We start from the raw sequence: 18,806 nt of genomic DNA on the forward strand, positions 1-18,806 counted from the left end.
TTTAAGATTTGTTATTGCCAAATAAATTTGTAAAAATGTGATACCCATTTTCAATATTTACCATTGAGATATTTCATAAATTAAACTGCTAACTACTAATTGAGAGAAAAGGAACACTTCTGCAGAACGCATTAATTAACTTTAGTTTATAAATAACTTTACAATTTTGTTCCATGTATAACGCAGACGGTGTCTTACCTTGGTGTAAAGAAGTGGAGTAGGGTGTTCTGTATCTTCTGCTGCTGCTGCTCCTCTCATACTCCCTTCCCCATCTCCCAACTTGCATATTTGCACAAGTTTTATGTGTCTAATTAACAGTGTGATTCTTTTGCTGATGTTGAGTGAGTACAGTCCTATATAAGTGCAGTCCTGTATTTGTTTTCTACCACTAGGTGTCAGAATGATCTGCATTTGTCATTTTCTTTTGCAGGATTACAGCATTGATGAAGACGCAGCATTACATGCAGCAATAGCACTGTCACTTACCGAGAAATGAAGCAGCTATCTGCACAGAGATCTAAGTGGACATCCTTTGTACAGGTTAACTTCTCTCTCCTGGGCAAAGGGTATCAATTTCCCAGTATTCTGAAGGGTACTGTCATCCTCTGCACAAGTCACCTTTTCTCATCTGAGCAAAAGTAATGTCCTCTCCCAGCATTCAGTAAGGTGCTGTCATCCTCTGCACAGGTCCCTTCTTTATGTGTACAGAGGAAATGTTGACTTCTTAGCATTCTGTAGGGTACCGTCATTTTCTGTATATCTGGGGAAATATCTTGCCCACTTGCAAGTATTCAGTAGGACACTCCCATGCTCAATACAAGTTAGCTTCTCACACTTGAGCACAGATCATGCTCACTTCCCAGCATTCTGTAGGGTTATTGTAGCTCAGCCAGTCACAACCTCTACTTTTTTTTAAAACATCACTCGTGTATGTCTGGATATATTGCGTATAAATTTATTCACATTTTTCTATATTGTTGGGGGAGGGAGTTAATGTAAAAGGGATGTTTGACTTAAAGTGTGTGTTTAATTTTTGGGTCACTTGTGGATTTTAAATTATGAAAGAATATTTTAAAACTGGTGCAGGTGGAATAGAAAATGAGAATTGAGTGAAGGAATCTTTCATGTGCCACATATCATTTATTTTTCTGCAAATCAGAGCTCGAATTTTAGTTGATTGCAAATTTAGTGAAAGCAGTATTGATTTTGCATGTGTATGACATAAATTTGTCTCTATTTAGCTATCTGCCATGGAAAACTTTTTCCCTCTTACATACTGAGCCTTCTAGCTGTTATCTCATTGAAAAGCTGGTAGACAATTATTGGTTGATGACACCATGTAGATGACACTGTGGTAGAGTCAATGTACATGATTTGCAAGGTACTACAGACCTGTTTATTTTTAAATGTTTATTTAATTCTGAGACGTAACTGTGTTACCTAATTCCCTTGACTGAAGGTATCAGTAATTTCCAAGATTTTAATGGTGGATGTTTGTCTAATCCTGACTCAAAAAGTGGAGTTTATGAATACTAATGAAGCTCTCAAGAATTGATATAAAACTAATGATTCAGGAACCTGCAGGATCTATTGGATAATTGAAATGTCTCTTCATTCATGATATTTATGGGATGCTTGCTCCTATTCACAGACCATTTCCCAATTCCAAGATAAATCAGTGCAGGAAATCCCTAGACTCTTTGAAATTACACATAGAAGGTACATACAGGATTAAATATGCTTGAGGTGCTCTTTTTAAAAAAAGAACAAAATACTTGTGCTGTTCAGCCCATGTATTTTGCACTCGTGCTTTTGCCCCATGGACTGAATAGCACCTGTGAATTTTATTTTTATGAACACCTCAAGCACATTTTGTGCTAACAATTGCTGAGAAAGACTGTATCTACTGGGTGCACAGCAGAGACATTCAACATGTCTGGGCACCTCTGACAACATTAACGATCTTAATCAGGTAGACCCAAATGTATGAAGAGACATGGAGCACAAGATTTTTACACGTTATGTTACTGAATTTTATCAAAAATCCCAAGTATGCCAGAAGTGTACTTCCAGAAATCTGTTCCCATTCCTCTTTGTGTATGATATCAATGTGCACAGAGACCACTGAACACAGCAGCAAAGTATAAACAGTGCGTCATTTCTTATTACAGACAAAATTCCTTTGTGGAAATGAGCCTCATGAATAGCACAGGCCTTGCACTGTGAAACAGGTCTTAACTGGAAAGTTCAGACCTGTTTCAGCATTAATTAAGAGCATCAGAATCAGATTTATAATCACTGACGTATGACATGAAATTTGTTGTTTTGTGGCAGCAGTACAGTGCAAGACATAAAAATCTATAAATTACAAAAATAAGTAGTACAAGAATAAAAAGGAATAATGATCTGAGGGACTAGATCTTACCTGATCTGTTGCTGGGGAGTCAGAGGTACCCATCAGCTTCCATGTATGTCCTACTTAAAATGGTTTTCTTATCATTCACTCTCCCACATTTGATGCACTGGTGAGGTCCTTGGAACTCCCAAACAGCTGACTGGCTTGCTTGTCTAATTGACCCATTGCTTGTTCACCTGACCCCTGTCAGTCCACGTTCACCAGTCTATAAGTGACCACCAGATTGCCTGACTGCCAGACCCCACCATCACCACTGACCCCAGACCTATCTTCTCTCCCTTTCTTTACCACAACCCAATTCTGCTTCTATCCTTGTCCAAAACTCTCAACCTCCTACCCAGAGTTCAATTAATTTCCTCAGCTGCTTCTAGAGAGTTGGTGGAGAAAGGTTTTGGTGCACACAAAGTAGCCTGTTCTGTCACACGGAAGGCCTTGCACAAATCAGCATGTACATCACGGCAATACTGCTCTATTGTGCCTTTTCAGGTCCCATGCAATTTCTATTCCATAATATGTATCCACAATGTATTGTTTTTAGTGTCTTTTCACAGTAATTCCAATAAATTTCATTAAGATTTATAATCTGCATAATTCCTATCAAGCCAAGCAAATATCACCTTTTAAAATATTGGAAATTACTGTCCAAATATCGAAATTAGTTGAATTACTGGTTTGGGTCAAAACATTAAATAAATCCCTTTTTAAATAATCGTCTATTTTCCACAGGAAATTAAAACAAACTTGTTCTATCTAATTTTGTGTCGATGGGGCTAAGTGTCTTGTAACTGCATTCCTTGAGCAGAACAACAGGAGGGTGTAAAGGTCAGAAAACAAACACAAATTTAAATTGTATCTTATTAGCAGATGGTTCAGTTCTATTTTAATTCTCTTCACGAAGGAGGTTTGGCTGACTTGCTGTGTTTTTTCTTCCATTTGTGAGGTACATAGTCTTGTTGCTTAAAGAGTAAAAACTATATTCTGGACATCGGACTATAACTATCTAAATGCTATCAGCAAATTACCAAAGAATACAGTGTTGGCCAGTTAACATTAGTGAACCCAAAGCTCTGGTTTATGCTTAAAAGCTTGCAGGTATGTGGATGCATAAATGGGGATTATTGCAGCAGTGTGTGAATGTACACACTTTAAGCTCCAATGCAGAGTGTCAGCAGATGTGTTGCTGTTTTACCTGAGCAAAGTTTAGTTTCATGTATGTAGTTAAAGACAGACATAAAAACTATGGAGCGTAACATCAGAATGTGTATAAATTAGCTTGCAGACTAAATCTAATCAATTCTTGTTCTGTGGATTAGGACAGAATGATCCCTAACAGTCCAGGCTCTCCAGAGATGTTCTTCATATATTTAAATCAGAAGGATGGCTCCTCCAAAACTTAACCAGAGCTCACACTTTTCCAAAGGTCCCAGACATATTTTGTATGAATCTCCGGTAAGGGCAGCATTTACTGTCCATCCCAAAAGGTCAGGGTGTTGTTTTATGAGGCAGAACTTTGATGGAAGCTCAGAAGAGAAAACCTTCAGCTGCTGTTAGACCTTGAGCTTTTTGGGGCCAGAAGGATAGCTCTTGGGTAAAGCTGCCACTGTGAGTATGACATCCTTGTGGTTAACCAGCTCTCATCCTATTTCTGTCTTAGTCTCTAGCGACTAGTAGTAAAAGTCTCTCAGGAAATTATTGTTTACACCTGAGATTGATTGATTGGTTTTGGTTGTGTGCCCTTGTTCACATTGATAAACGTGTGTAATGTTGTGTGATAGGACATGGGTGAACTTCAGACGTTGCATCTTTATACTATTTGATAACATATTCTATTCTCATCTTATCATTCTTTGAGTTACTTCTGCAATATTCCGTGTGCTTTATTTTACAGATAGGGATACATCCACGTCAATTTGCATTTACTTTGTGCCACAAGTGGCTCATAATTCCTCTAAATTTTCCTTCCTCTTTGACTTGTTAAACCAGTGATGGAAATGAATAAAAAAAGCTTAATTGTCACAGTAAATGCCACATCTTCACCAGCTTTATTTGTAACATTGTGGATACGAATTCACTGGGCAATGAAGAATATTACCAGGATTTTTTTTTTGTTGTTACTCTTGTCATAATTTAATTCTTGTTGCCAAGGTTTACAGAAAGGTGTTATCCAGTCCAACCATTGTTGTGATCCCTACAAGTGCAGGTCTGGTGAAAGTTCTTGTTCATTTACATGATTACCACATCAGCTGTTGATTTTGTAGTGATTCATATGTGTGAAAACTTGAGTTGAAACTCCATCACCAGAAAAAGTTCATAGATTTTGGGTTCATTTTCAATAATCCTACACCACCACACCAACGTAAGTGACAAATTAAGCTTGCTTTGTAATGGGTTTTAAGTGTAAATTAATAATGCATTCCCTTTGATGCAAATGAAAAACAATGCTTTAACATAGCAAAATGGCCCACAATATTTCATACTATTCACACCCTGCTGCTATTTAACAATCAGTAATTTTTTTGAAGAGTAGGCTCAGTTGTTGGTCAGTGTAAAAAGAACAATGACGAATTCTCATTCTGGTCTTATAATCTGTAAATATAAAATATACTTATTAGATTCATGCCATGTGTGTTCAAGGAAGAGGAAGCTAGAAAATAATTATTGTGATTGCTAAAGATGGCTTAAGAAGATTGAGTTTACCACACAAACTCATCAGAGGAATATCTTGTTGGCTAATGACTGATTTAGCCAAGTTAACTTCATATATCCCTCTGACAGGTCATGAAGAGATTACTAGCTTATGAACAGTATTTAATATTTGTACAAACATTCCAGGTACAGCAGAGATGAATGGCCATATCATGGTCCTTTCTTTATTGAACTTTGTCTTGGATTTAAAAGCCCTGCATAATTAAATTTTTTTTGCTGTTTTGGCAAATGTTCTATTTTAATTAAACTCACTGTTAATAATACGTTTGAAGCCATCCTACACGAAAGGAAACTTTCTGGATGATCTTTGCATGATTGCCTAATATGTGAGTTTTTGTAAGCCAATATTTATTTTCATATAATATAATCCACAATTATTCCTTGGTGCTACACTTTACTGATTCCTGACTTATTTGAAAAAAAAAATTGCTATTGATGTTTTATGTTTGCTGTTTTGTTTTATTCATTTCATTTCAATTTCTCTCCAGTTCATAAACCTGCCTTTGCAGTTCTAACAACCTTGTTCTTTTTGCAGGCAATGCATATGCAAATATGCTGGTAGCCAACCTTGTGCTTATGTATTCCTATATTGTGCATGGAAAATCTTTTTCAAGGTCCAAATCTTGAACATGCATGGTAACAATTTTTGATCACTGTGAAGGCAGGAGATCTTTGCCGTGAAGTTAATGAGGATGGGAGATGGTTCTTAAATACATAACTCCCAATGGTTACTGAGAGCAGACATTTCTTGATTTCTGTTTTAAATGCAGTACAAAATGCTTATGGTGTGATTCGGGGAATCAGTTTATCATGGCTAGATTTGTTTCATTGTGCAGGTGGTGTTTTAAGGAAAACAGAACAAGTGAGGTTAAATGCAAATAAGATTAGCCGTGATTTAAATGAATGGCTGACATGCTTGGGGAAGTAGCTAATTTCCATTCCCATATTTTTGTTTCCAAACTAAAACTGTGATGCTTGAAATTTCAGATCTTGGATTTGCAGAGTACGGGCTAGTAAATCCTAACTGTATAACCAACTGATTAGAAAAATACAGTGTGGCAAGGAGACTTCACATAATGAAATTCGAGCTCTGAAAACATTTGTTTTATTGTATTACCATCTTCTTGCCTTTTACATTCTATAAATGTATAATGCCATCCTGAGCCATTCCTTATCATCCAATTCTGGGTGGTGAATCTTTTGTCTCCTTATTGTTTTGAAATAACATTATTCTTGTATGTTCAAGGGATAACACAAAAATCCAGTTAGATAAATGTGAGCCAGATAAATCATTATAGCAGGATTCTTCCACATAAAGAAGTGGCTGAACCAAAAAATTCGAAGCATGTGCTGAGTTAATATATATTTTAAAAGCAACCGACAGGGTAGTTATTGGGAAGAGCAACTAAACCCATATTTGAAAACCATTGAGAGCAATTTGCTATGATTTTAAATGCCTATGCTCCACTTTACCTCTAGTTGCAGTTAGAAATGAGTGAAAGGAAGCTAATCTTTGTCCTCATGACATTTGCAGTTAGTCACCTGAGGTCTATCATCTTCAGCTCATCAGAGATATCAGTAGTCTCAGCTGTGGATAGACTTGGTTTCAAGAAGCGTGGAATGAACATTCTAGTTGCAATAAATCTTGGAAAGGTTTTTCTGTACTGTTTTAGGACAGAACATTTTCTGAAGAAATTTTGTAGTGCTTAACAAGAAGGGAGAATTCAGCAATCTAGGTGATTATGAAATTTGCACTTGGATAGCAGGAACCAAAAATCCAGATAGCTGGCCAAGTTTCTAAGACTCAGACTCTTGAAAAATGTTGTATTTTGGTTTGCAGTGGAGTTACAGAAAGAAAAAAATGTAACCTTAAACTGTGACAGAAAACATTAATTCTGCTCCATTGTTTAATCCTCAACTAACAGAGCACAAGTGAAAACTTCCAGTTCATCATTTTTAAAAAAAAGTGATTTCTGATGTAACAGTGATATTAGAGTGTGAAAAAGATTTAATTAATGTGCGAGATCAGTGTTTGAAACTGTTCGGATCACCAGTAGAACTTGCTGGTGGCTTGGAGTTTGTATTTGCAAATATACAGGTATACAAGATAAGTTATATTTCTTCTATATCTTAAGTTATTAAAGTTAAATTTATATTTAATTTCTTTGGGCATTACTTTTTTGGCTTGCAGCACACTAGCAAAAATGAACATGGTTATTAGTTACCAATAAACTTTGCTAGCTGCTAATCTTTATCTTCAACACTGTAGATTGTATCTGAATAGGAATTGTAATGTTAAAAAGATTCTTCCCATTGTTTTGACTTTTCAATTAGACATGCAATTTTGAATTTTAAATTGGCTTCAATGATATTTTAAATTTACAATTTCTTGTTAATGTAAGCCAAGTTCCAATACATAAGCATGTAAAAATTGTTAAAAGTTATCCATCAGGGACTGGCCAATGATGATAATCAAGCTGTTGATTTCACTGAGGCAAGGCCACTGAGCTAGTTTTGGTGTGATTTCCTCACTTATCATTCCGGTTCAGTTATAATCCTCCTACTGCAGAGGCGTGAGATGCAGATTCCACATTCTTCCATCAAGCAGCAAAAAATGATTATAGAAATCTTATGCTAAACTGTAAAACAAACCTTGTCTAATTTTCTAATATTTTTAATGTACTACAGTGCACATTTTCAAACTAGTTTTTTAGGAATTGTTTGTTGCTGTGTGAAGTTAGTGTGTACATTTGGACAATTTGTAAATAAAATTTTGATTGTTCAGCAACCAGAACTCATTTGTTTCATAATTTTTCTTAATTATGTGATATTTTCACTATAACACATGTCATAGTTAAGCAAAGATTTTATTGCTGGAAAAATGGGATATTCTATCACTTATTAATTAGCATTTTTGCTTCCAGTAAAGGATCAAATCGAACCAAAATTATGGAATACCTGATTGCCATGATCCATTAGCAACAGCGTACATTTGTAAAACACATTATAGTAAAACATTCCAAGACCTTTCAAACTTTTTTTTAAAGTTAAATACTCAGCCACAGAGTGTTACAGTGGTGGTGCACACATGTTTTGTAAGGAGTGATTTTTGGGAATGTCTTCAGAGAGGAAAGTGATTTTTGAGGAGGTAAATCCAGAAGCAAGGACATGAACTGAAAACCAAGTCCATGACTGAGGGCTTGACGGCTAAAAGGCACCACTACCCACTGGGAGAGCACGTAATATAAGGAAATGCCAAGTGGTCAGATTGACAGAAGTGTCAATATTTGGATGTTAGGGCTGAAGGAGAATCCACGGAGTTAGGGAGGATTGATGCCAAGACAGAATTTGAAAACAAAGTTGGGAATTTTAAATTTCAGACTTCACTCACCACTTTTTATTGGTTCCTGTTGAGTGGAAGAATGATAAATGAATGCAACTTTAGGTAGTAAATGAAAACAGAAAATGCTGGAAGTTCTCACCAAGTCAGGCAGCATCTTTGGAGAAAGAAATGCGATTGACGTTTAGGGTCAGTGACTTTTCATCAGAACTAGCAGTGCTATGTTTTGGACAACCAAATCTGCAGGTAACAGAGGCATGTAACTTGTAGCATGGCACACAGGGAGGCCATTGAGCCTGTCAAGTTCTTGCTGGCTCTCAGCAGATCAGTCCCATTCCCTTTTCCCCTGCAGACCTGCAATTCTCTCTCATGTCCATCTACTCTCCTTTGTTTCATTTGCCATTTACCAAATCAAAGGGGTAATTTACAGCAGCTAATTAACCCACCAACGGGTATTTCTGATGTGGGAGGAAAGAGGAATAAATATGTTTCAACAGCAGATGAGAAGAGCCAGCTATTGTTGCAGAGCTAAATAAAAGTATTTTTGGTGATCTTGCAGTTAAGTGGTCAATGCTCAATACACAATCAAACACAAAAAGTATGCAAACTGTTTGTCTCAAACATTTTCCAGCCATGAGGGTTGGTGAATGGAAATGGAGTTTGTAGTGACAATTGAAGAACACCATTGTTATCTTCCCAGTATTTAGAGGATTTTTTTTGTTCATCCAGTATAAGATTTAGAACATAGAACATTACAGCACAGTACAGGCCCTTCGGCTCACAATGTTGTGCCGACATTTTATCCTGCTCTAATATCTATCTAACCCTTCCCTCCCACATAGTCCCCCATTTCTCTATCATTGATGTGTCTATCTAAGAGTCTCTTAAATGTCACTAATGTATCTTCCCGCACAACCTCTGCCGGCAGTGTGTTCCATGCACCCACCACTCTGTGTAATTAAAAAAAAAACTTGCCCCTGACATCCCCCTTATATCTTCCTCCAATCACCTTAAAATTATGCCCCCTTGTGTTAGCCATTGTCGCCCTGGGAAAAAGTCTCTGACTGTCCCCTCGATTTATGCCTCTTATCATCTCGTACACCTCTACCAAGTCACCTCTCATTCTCCTCCTCTCCAAAGAGAAAAGCCCTAGCTCACTCAACCTGTCCTCCTAAGGCATGCTCTCCAATCCAGGCAGCATCTTGGTAAATCTCTGCACCCTCTCTAAAGCTTCCACATCCTTCCTATAATGAGGTGACCAGAACTGAACACAATACTTCAAGTGTGGTCCAACCAGAGTTCTGTAGAGCTGCAACATTACCTCGCGGCTCTTGAACTCAGTACCCCGACTAATGAAGGCCAACACACCATACACCTTCTTAACAACCCTATCGACCTGCGTGACAACCTTGCGGGATCTATGGACGTGGACCCCAAGATCCCTCTGTTCCTCCACACTGCTAAGAGTCCTGCCGTTAACCTTGTATTCTGCCTTCAAATTTGATGATCTGAAGTGTATCACTTCACATTTTTCTGGGTTGAACTCCATCTGCCATTCTCAGCTCTGCATTCTATCAATATCCTGTTGTCATCTACAGCAACCTTCTACACTATCCACAACCTTTGTATCATCAGCAAACTTAGTTATCCACCCTTCCACATCCTCATCCAAATCATTTATAAAAATCACAAAGAGCAGGGATCACAGAACAGATCCCTGTGGAACACCACTGGTCACCGACCTCCAGGCAGAATACGCTCCATCTACCAGCACCCTCTGTCTTTGGGTGAGCCAATTCTGAATCCTCACAGCCAAGTTTCCCATGCCTCCTGACTTTCTGAATGAGCCTTCCATGAGGAACCTTATCAAACGCCTTACTAAAATCCATGTACACCACATCCACTGCTCTACCTTCATCAATGTGCTTTGTCACATCCTCAAGGAATTCAGTCAGGCTTGTTAGGCACGACCTTCCCCTCACAAAGCCATACCAATTGTCCCTAATCAGCCTACGCTTCTCCAAATGCCCATAAATTCTGTCTCTAAGAATCTTCTCCAGTAATTTGCTCACCACTGAAGTAAGACTCATTGGTCTGTAATTCCCAGGGTTGTCCCTACTGCCTTTCTTAAACAAAGGAACAACATTTGCCACCCTCCAATCATCTGGCACTACTCCTGTGGCCAGTAAGGATGCAAAGATCTTCGCCAAAGGCGCAGCAATCTCTTCCCTCGCTTCCCATAATAACCTTGGATATATCCTGTCTGGCCCCGGTGACTTAGCTATCCTAATGTTTTTCAAAAGTTCCAGCACATCCTCTTTCTTCACGTCAACATGCCCTAGCGTATCAGCCTGTCGTACGCCATCCTCACAAACATCAGGGTCTCTCTCACTGGTGAATACTGAAGCAAAGTGTTCATTAAGGACCTCCCCTACCTCTTCTGACTCCAGGCACATGTTTCCCCCTTTATCCCTGATCAGTCCTATCCTCACTCTAGGCATGCTCCTATACATGTAGGACGCCTTGGGGTTTTCCTTGATCCTACTTGCCAAGGACTTCTAGCTCTCCTAAGTCCATTCTTAAGCTCCCTCCTGGCTACCTTGTTACTCTCCAGAGCCCTGCCTGATCCATGCTTTCTAAATCTCAGGTAAGCTTCTTTCTTCCTCTTGACAACATATTCTACATCTCTTGTCAACCACAGTTCCTTCACTCTACCATCCTTACCCTGCCTCAATGGGACAAACCTATCCAGAACCCCATGCAAGTACTCATTAAACAACCTCCACATTTCTGCTGTGCACTTCCCCAAGAACATTTGTTCCCAATTTACGCTCCCAAGTTCCTGCCTAATAGCATCATAATTCCCCCTCTCCCAGTTAAATACGTTCCCATATCATCTGCTCCTATCCCTCTCCAAGGCTATGGTAAAGGCTATTTCAATCAAGAAAATTTATAGGCCATAGAGGCATTGAGAGATCATGAGGTAACCTTACTGCTGAGGTGTAAATCCTGACCTTTTGAGCAGCCTTCATTGAAGGGCTGCATGATGATGGGAAAAGGGAGGGCTTCAGAGATAATGGTGTAGGAAAAAGAAACATTGCATGATTGCTTTTTAAGTGGGTGTGGGGTTTAACAGCAGGATGTGTGTTTTGGTCATGAGCTTTAGCTGTTTAGAGGAAAATTCCTGACATTTGAATGTACCTTTAAAGCACAATTATAATTATCTACAGTAATACTTCGAAACAAAATCCAAGCCCAAAGCAAAAGATGTGAATTTAAAATTTCTAAGACCACATCTCTTGAACATGATGGAATGTAGACCAAAGTAACAATTCCCTTGAAAACCTGTATTTGGAACAAAATCATTCAGAGACAAATGGAAACAACCAATCGAGACAAAGTTCTGGCCACAATTGTCATGGGTGGAAAAAGGAGGTATGATAAACTACCTTGGTATTGCCTCCAAGGTGCTGCCAGAGTTTGGTGACTCTTTGCAAGCTGCTCTCAGCAGATCCACTCATTACATTTATTATTAATTGTTCTACTCTTTTAAATCTCAATCCTAAAACTAAGAATTACTAATGATGTTCTCTACACTTCATTCTGTTTTCCTTTATACTACCTCAATGTACTTATGTATAGATTGATCTGTCTGAATGGCATGCAGGCAAAAGCTTTTCACTGTATTTTGGTACATGTGACAATAATAAACCAAAGCCAATATTAAATCATGAGGGTTATAAAATGTTTAGTCAGGAGATGAGATGCTGTTCCCTGAGCTTGCTATTCAAACTAAAATACTCAAATGAAATACAGGTATGGATATTATTGAAAATATAATTAACCACATTAAAATAAATTATTAAATACTGAATATTTTTATACCTGCAATGCATGTGCAATGTGAAGTACTTCGCTTGTTCCAGTCCGTTAAGGCACGGTCCAATTTCCATTCCCCAGGCTCGAGTTCTGAGATCCACCTGTTCTGCTGGAAGGATGATTGACAGGTATTAGCTCCTCCCCGCACGAAGGGCTTTTTCTCTAATTGGCTCGGCGGGAGGTCTATGTTAATAAGGTCTGACCTCTTGCACCTGACGTTCAGATAGTTTCCACAAGTAAGGAATGTGAGGGGCGGACTTACTGCACTTGTACTAAACGGGTTATCCCTGTCATTTTTATTTATCCCGTCTTGAGATCTCAGCTAGTGGGATTTCGGCTTTGAGAGCACATTTTAGGCTGAATGATTTCAGCAGGAGGGCAATAAACAGTCATGCCCCGTTCTTTCCTGATCAAGAAGCACTGCAGCACCAAGAAACCCAACTACAGTAAACTGGAGGTCCAGAATGGTAATAGTAAAATTGTGAATCTTTTTAAAAACTGTTACTTTTAGCTATGCAAATAAACTCAATTTCTTTGTCTTTTTTAAAATTTAGTTTCGAGCATAACGTTTAGCATCTGCTTGTTTGCTTCTGTTGAAAAAATGTTTCAATTTATTTTGTAAAATTCTTTGAAAATACAATTGCAATTTGATATTTATGTATCAACAAGGCGAGACCGCGAATTATTTGCGCGCTTTCTCTGTCTCAATTGAAAATTCTGCGAAGTAGAATTATTCAGTAAATAGAGTTTGTAGAGCGCGGCTGGTAAGATAAAGAGAGACCCAGCAGGTGCATAGCCTTACATGAGAGTTCTCATTCTTATTCACAGGCTCGCTCTCCAGCTCAGCCTGTATTTGTCTTAAGTAAGCAACAAGCATGTTTGGGCTGTTTCTTAAGTATTCTGTTGCCGCCCCCACTAAAACAAAATCACATTAGTGTAAAGCGAACTTCTTTCTTTAGAAGTCCCTTGTGTAATTTATTTTTAGATGCTTGCTTCGTGTTCCACATCAGACTTCCCCTTTGACTTGTCGGGACCACTGAGAGGTGTATTGATCTCTTACAGTGAGTTAAGTGAATCATTTCCTGTAGAATTTTGCTAATTGACTAGGGTTTCACCTCGCAAATGGGAAGACCTAAGTAGCCTGATTTTTTCCACATTGGAGTAGCTTGATTGCAAGGGCAAGGCGTGGTGAATGATAAAGGGAGTTGGCTGCATATTACAAATATGTACATTATGCAGGAAAATAATGAGGGGCAGACAGATCCATTCCTTTTGTAAAGATATTCGGGATCAGCCAGGCACCATTTGATTTGATCTTTTAATGGCCATCTATTTCCTTTTGTGAAAAGTAGAACTGTTCATTTAGCATAATGAAATGTACATCTTTGCGTCTGTATTCTCTAATTTTACCTCTTAAAGATAATTCTTACTATCATTTGTTTAAAAATATTTCTTTGCTGGGACTAGAGAAATCCTATTAATTTTCTGAAATGTAAACTTTTTTAAATACAACGTTTAGCTGGAATAGTCCTTGTTCTCGTTGTTAGTTATGGATAGGGCAATCCTTTACATGCTTCACCAATCAGCATTTCTATCAACTTGCATGATTTGAGATTTTGCTTTCTTTTCAGCCACAGTTATTTCACCATATTTATATGAGGGTTTGACATTTCCCCTGATGCCACAACCTGAAGTGCTCACTCCCATCATTTGTGACTCGCCAAGGCTGTGGGACAGGGCTCCTATCAGTCTCCGAATGTGTCTGCCCCCACCCCTGGATGCTGAGATTGGAACAGAAACGCCCTTCAGTAGCCAACCAAGCCTGGAGATCAGTGTTAAGGAATGTGTGGCTGTCAGAGGCAGCAACACCCCACTAAGGAATACAGTGAATGACCTCAGCCTGTCCCTTTCCAAAAGAACCAAGAGAAGAGAGACAAACAATGGCACATTTAAAGGAGATGATGAAATGGAGGAAAAAATCCTTGAGGTTGAAAGTGCTGCTGAAGCAGTCGTGGAGAAGTTTGAGTGTTTTCATTGTCACAAGGCTTACAATACTTTATCTGGTCTCTCTAAACACAGACAGCTTCATTGTGAATCACAGACTACAAAATACTTTAATTGCAAGTATTGTGATAAGGAATATGTCAGTTTGGGTGCATTGAAGATGCACATAAGGACTCACACTCTGCCCTGTGTCTGCAAAATTTGTGGCAAAGCATTCTCTAGACCGTGGCTCTTACAGGGGCACATCAGAACACATACTGGTAAGTACAAATAAAACATTAGGGTCTGGAAAAGGGGTGGAAAAAACACCAAGTTCCCACTGCTTATTATTCAGTGACCTGCTGGAAAGTTCATAAATGTGAATGAAGATGAGAATAGGACTGAGCTCAGCTATGGTGTCCCTTTTACCACTATCACTGTTATGTGTCTTTGCCTACCTCCCACCCGTACCTAATAGCAAAATTGCTTATAGCACTCTCTGGAAGGATCATACATCAAACATGACCACTTTGGCAAATAGCACCAATGGTGGACAGTGTACTGGGGGAGAAAAAAATTGCTGAATCTAATTGGATATAAAGTAAATATTTCCTAATTAACATTACTTATTGTCTTTAAACATATTGTGCTTCAAGAATTTTGCATTAAAATGAACAGGGTTTTTAATTTCACAAAAAAAATTGGACAGGGTGCAGATTTAACCCTTTACGTAAGAGAAAGCAGAATTGAACTTTTTTTTCATTTCCTGGCTTAAAATGAATCTGTGCAACCCCTGCTGCACAGAAATGCATTTTAGTCCTTTCCTGAGATAGACCCAGAAGTACATTGCTGTACTTTAATGCTTCAAAATATTACTCCGCTGGAACTATAATGAATTTGAAGCAACAGACATTGTGATTATTTTCTCCTACCATTCTGCTAGTATATCACCATATTCCTCAGATGGATTATGATGACCCAGTTATGTAGGGTAGAGAGCAAACACCTCATCTAAATTATGTAGCACATTTTATAGCAAGTGTTGCAATAGCAATTTGTTGAAAGTTGGCATGCTATATAGCTTTGCCCTGATGGTGCTCTACCCAACCCAACATGATGCCTTCCAATACTTAAATTAAAACTATCTTAATTTGTGTTTTTTTTTGTTTTTTGACTTCCTTAAATGACCTTTGTTGAACCACAAATTGACACTCTGCCATTGTGCCCAAAATAATGCTTGCTTACAGAGTAGCATGGGCTTCTTGTATGAAATTTTAAAGTACAGCCATGCAAAGTATTTGCAGTAATAATTTATTTGCTACAGGCATCTAGCTAAATGCTAAAGTTGGAGCCCCAATATTATTGATGTCTGAGTAATCATAGTGAATTCTAAACATAACAGTTAAGCAGTGTCACTTCTTCTGGACTGAACTGAAATTAATGAACATGTATATGAAATTGGGATTCTCATCTAGTTATAACTTAAAAGCAAATAGTTTTAGGAAGTAGACGACATAGCCAACACTGTATAATGAAATAGTGAAATTGCAAATTACTTTACACGTTTTATTGTAGTTCATTATTTTAATTGTATTTGTTAAATTGGGTGAGTGATCAGACCATCAGAGTACAATAATGATTCACTTTGGGATGAGATGCAGGTTGTTTTTTTGGTAATTTCTGATTGGAGCCAGAAGAAAATTAATGGTTAAAAAAATTTAGTTTCCTGATGTCTATAATCCTGCAGTGTTTTTTAAATCATGCACCCTTCTTGCTATGGGTGATTGTGGGGCATTCAGATCTGATTTTTATTTTTAATTCTTGCTCTTTACAGGAGAGAAACCTTTTGCCTGTCCTCACTGCAGCAGGGCTTTTGCAGACCGCTCAAACCTCCGAGCACATCTACAGACACACTCAGATGTGAAGAGATATCACTGCAAGAGCTGCTCAAAGACCTTCTCCAGAATGTCTCTTCTTTCCAAACATGAGGAAGCCGGCTGCTGCCCCTTATCTTGATGCAGATTTTGTAATATTTGATCCTGATGTTGTAATAAGCTGGAGTTGTGCAAACTATTGAGGACCTTTATTTTAGTATTATGAGTTGAAAATGGGTAATAACTGCTGTACTTGGCTCATTAATTCTCAAAATAATTTCACCCAAATGGAGATTTGCAGATGATATTGGCTGAAGCTGTATCAATGTTGACTCCGTTTGTTAAGACAGAACAACTTTGTTAAACCCTAAAACATTCAATGAAATCAGTAATGGCAAATAAGTGCACTGATTTGTATGAGAATGGTAAGGTTAGTATCCCAGCCCTTGACCGGGATTTGCAGAGTTTTGAAAAACTGAGAAGGCTGGTCAGATCTTTGCTTGTACCTCAAAATCCTGTAGAATTTGAATCTTACTTAAAGGAAATGTATGGTGCTGACAGGGAAATGGGAAATATTGCTGTTGGGGTCATAGAGGCTTGTTTTTTATGATAGTCCCAAAGAAGTTAAAATCTATTTACAAGTTATAAGAGTGAGTTTTGGCATAAATTGTGCCACTGAAAAAACACTTTGTATTAAAAATAAATAGGAACTGTCTACTCAGGATGCAGTTCTGGTGAAACCTTGCAGTCAAGTTTATGCTTAGTTAATAGAATTGCTTTTTAACTTGCATGAGCTTACAAAACTTTTGATATGCTGACAGTAACTGCTATTTTGCCTGTTTGCACCTAGATTTCCTATGGATTGTAATTACATATATAGCACACTTTATGCCAACTGCTGCACCATACATGAGGTTATCGATGGCTTGTTACACCCCTTAGTCTTTAGATCTACATACAAGGATTTGGTTGGAACATTATTTTTTTTAAATGAATACTCAAAGAGGGTTCTGTTATGTGGATAAACTGCCATAAGTCTTGTATCTATATTATTTGAAAGAAAAGTAACTTCTGGAGAGCGAGGAAGCCAAAGCTTAACTTCGCAGTAAGAATTAAAAGGCCGTAACACACAATCTACTGGAGGTACTCAGCAGGTCCAGCAGCATGTGTGGGAGGAAAGGAATTGCCAATGTTTCAGGTTGAAACCCTGTACCAAGGTGGTCGACAATTCCTTTGCTCCCACAGATGCTGTTCAACCTGTTGAGATCCTCCAGCAGACTGTGTGTTACTCCAGATTCCAGCATTAGCAGTCTCTTGTATCTTCAGAATTAAAAGGCTGCCTTTGTTCTTGCTACAGTTAGTTCATGCTGGAAGTCTAAAATCCTAATTGTTATACCTCAGCAAATCTAAGTTAATTCAACAACGACCACAATTTCTAAGGCAGCAAATTGGGAAGCCTTCGGTGCTTTAAAAGTTCTGACTGTATATTTATGAAAAAAATCTGTTGGAGCTTAAAGGGGAATGGAAATGTGCAAATACTGTCCAGAATGTAAATATAATTGGTGCTGTGATTTGTCTTGCATATTTTGAAGTGAAAACATCATTTAACTTGTCATGTATTTTTACTATGTGATAACACCCTGGAAATATGAACATAATAGCGATTGAATAAAATGTCTGGTTAAACAGATGAATTCTCGAAGACACTTTAACATGAGCAAAAGATATACCAAGACTAACCACCTTAACAACCTGAACATGGAGGTGAAATGAACATGTTTCAGTGGAACAGCCCAAAAGTAGACACCGATCAAATAGACTGTATCATTCTTTATTCTGGGTTCTCACTTGCCTTGTTTGACATGAATGGGCAAGGCAAGAAGTGGAACTCTTTACTCTGGAAGTTTCCCATACGTCTGACCTTGGGTCTAATGTGATGTTGGACGTTATTCATCCAAGTTGAGAAATGTCAATTCCTAGTAATGCATTCTAGACGCTTAATTATCACAATATTGTGTGTGTGCTGGGGAAGCAGGTGGGAAGATGTGCACTTAGCATGGAAATAGCTTCAAAGATGAACTGAGTGTTATGCCTTTCTCGACCAGCTCGTCACCACTACCCACTACAAATGGTTGCAGCTGCTTGCCAGCCCTGTGCAGATTGGTGAGTTCCTTCTAACTGTATACCATATGAACTCTTCAGGGCTGAAAATCCCTGGCTGTGATCATGGTAGTCAGGCTTCCTGTCCCCTCCACCTGATCCTGCTGCTGTGTCCAACCAATATTATTTTCAATGGCTAACATCTTCAACCTTGTGCTGTCACACCAGGGGAGGTATGATTACACTAGGATTGCACTTCTTAAAAAACATTTTTGCAATGTATGTCACTGGCAAGGCCAGTGTTTTTCTCCCATCCTTATTTGCCCTTGAAAGGTAGTGAGCACTACCTTGAACTGTGGCAGTTCTTCTACTGAATGTTCTCGCACAATACTGTTGGATATGACTTTCATAATTTAGACAGGTGGCGATGCAGAACAGCAATATATTTCTAAGTCAGGATGATGCGTAACTTGGAAAGGAACCTGCGGATGCTGGTGTTCCTACACGT

At 38.3% G+C, this 18,806-nt stretch overlaps 2 protein-coding genes across 2 annotated transcripts in view; both read left to right on the forward strand.

The window, feature by feature from the left end:
- Positions 1–7,900, forward strand: part of LOC127577156 (E3 ubiquitin-protein ligase RNF166) — a 32,061-nt gene extending 24,161 nt beyond the window's left edge. The window contains exon 6 of the mRNA XM_052028099.1: positions 431–7,900. Within this exon, the coding sequence (XP_051884059.1) occupies positions 431–496 (66 nt within the window). The 3' untranslated portion in view covers positions 497–7,900. The remainder of the gene's footprint in view (positions 1–430) is intronic.
- A 4,704-nt stretch (positions 7,901–12,604) lies between these two features.
- On the forward strand, positions 12,605–17,881 carry snai3 (snail family zinc finger 3). Its single transcript, XM_052028098.1, has 3 exons — positions 12,605–12,808; positions 13,973–14,605; positions 16,159–17,881. Exons 1-3 carry the CDS (start codon positions 12,733–12,735, stop codon positions 16,338–16,340), a joined length of 891 nt encoding a protein of 296 aa, XP_051884058.1. The 5' UTR covers positions 12,605–12,732; the 3' UTR covers positions 16,341–17,881.
- Positions 17,882–18,806: the final 925 nt, after the last annotated feature.

Source organism: Pristis pectinata, chromosome 13 (genome assembly GCF_009764475.1).
Source record: "Pristis pectinata isolate sPriPec2 chromosome 13, sPriPec2.1.pri, whole genome shotgun sequence".
Lineage (NCBI taxonomy): Eukaryota > Metazoa > Chordata > Chondrichthyes > Rhinopristiformes > Pristidae > Pristis > Pristis pectinata.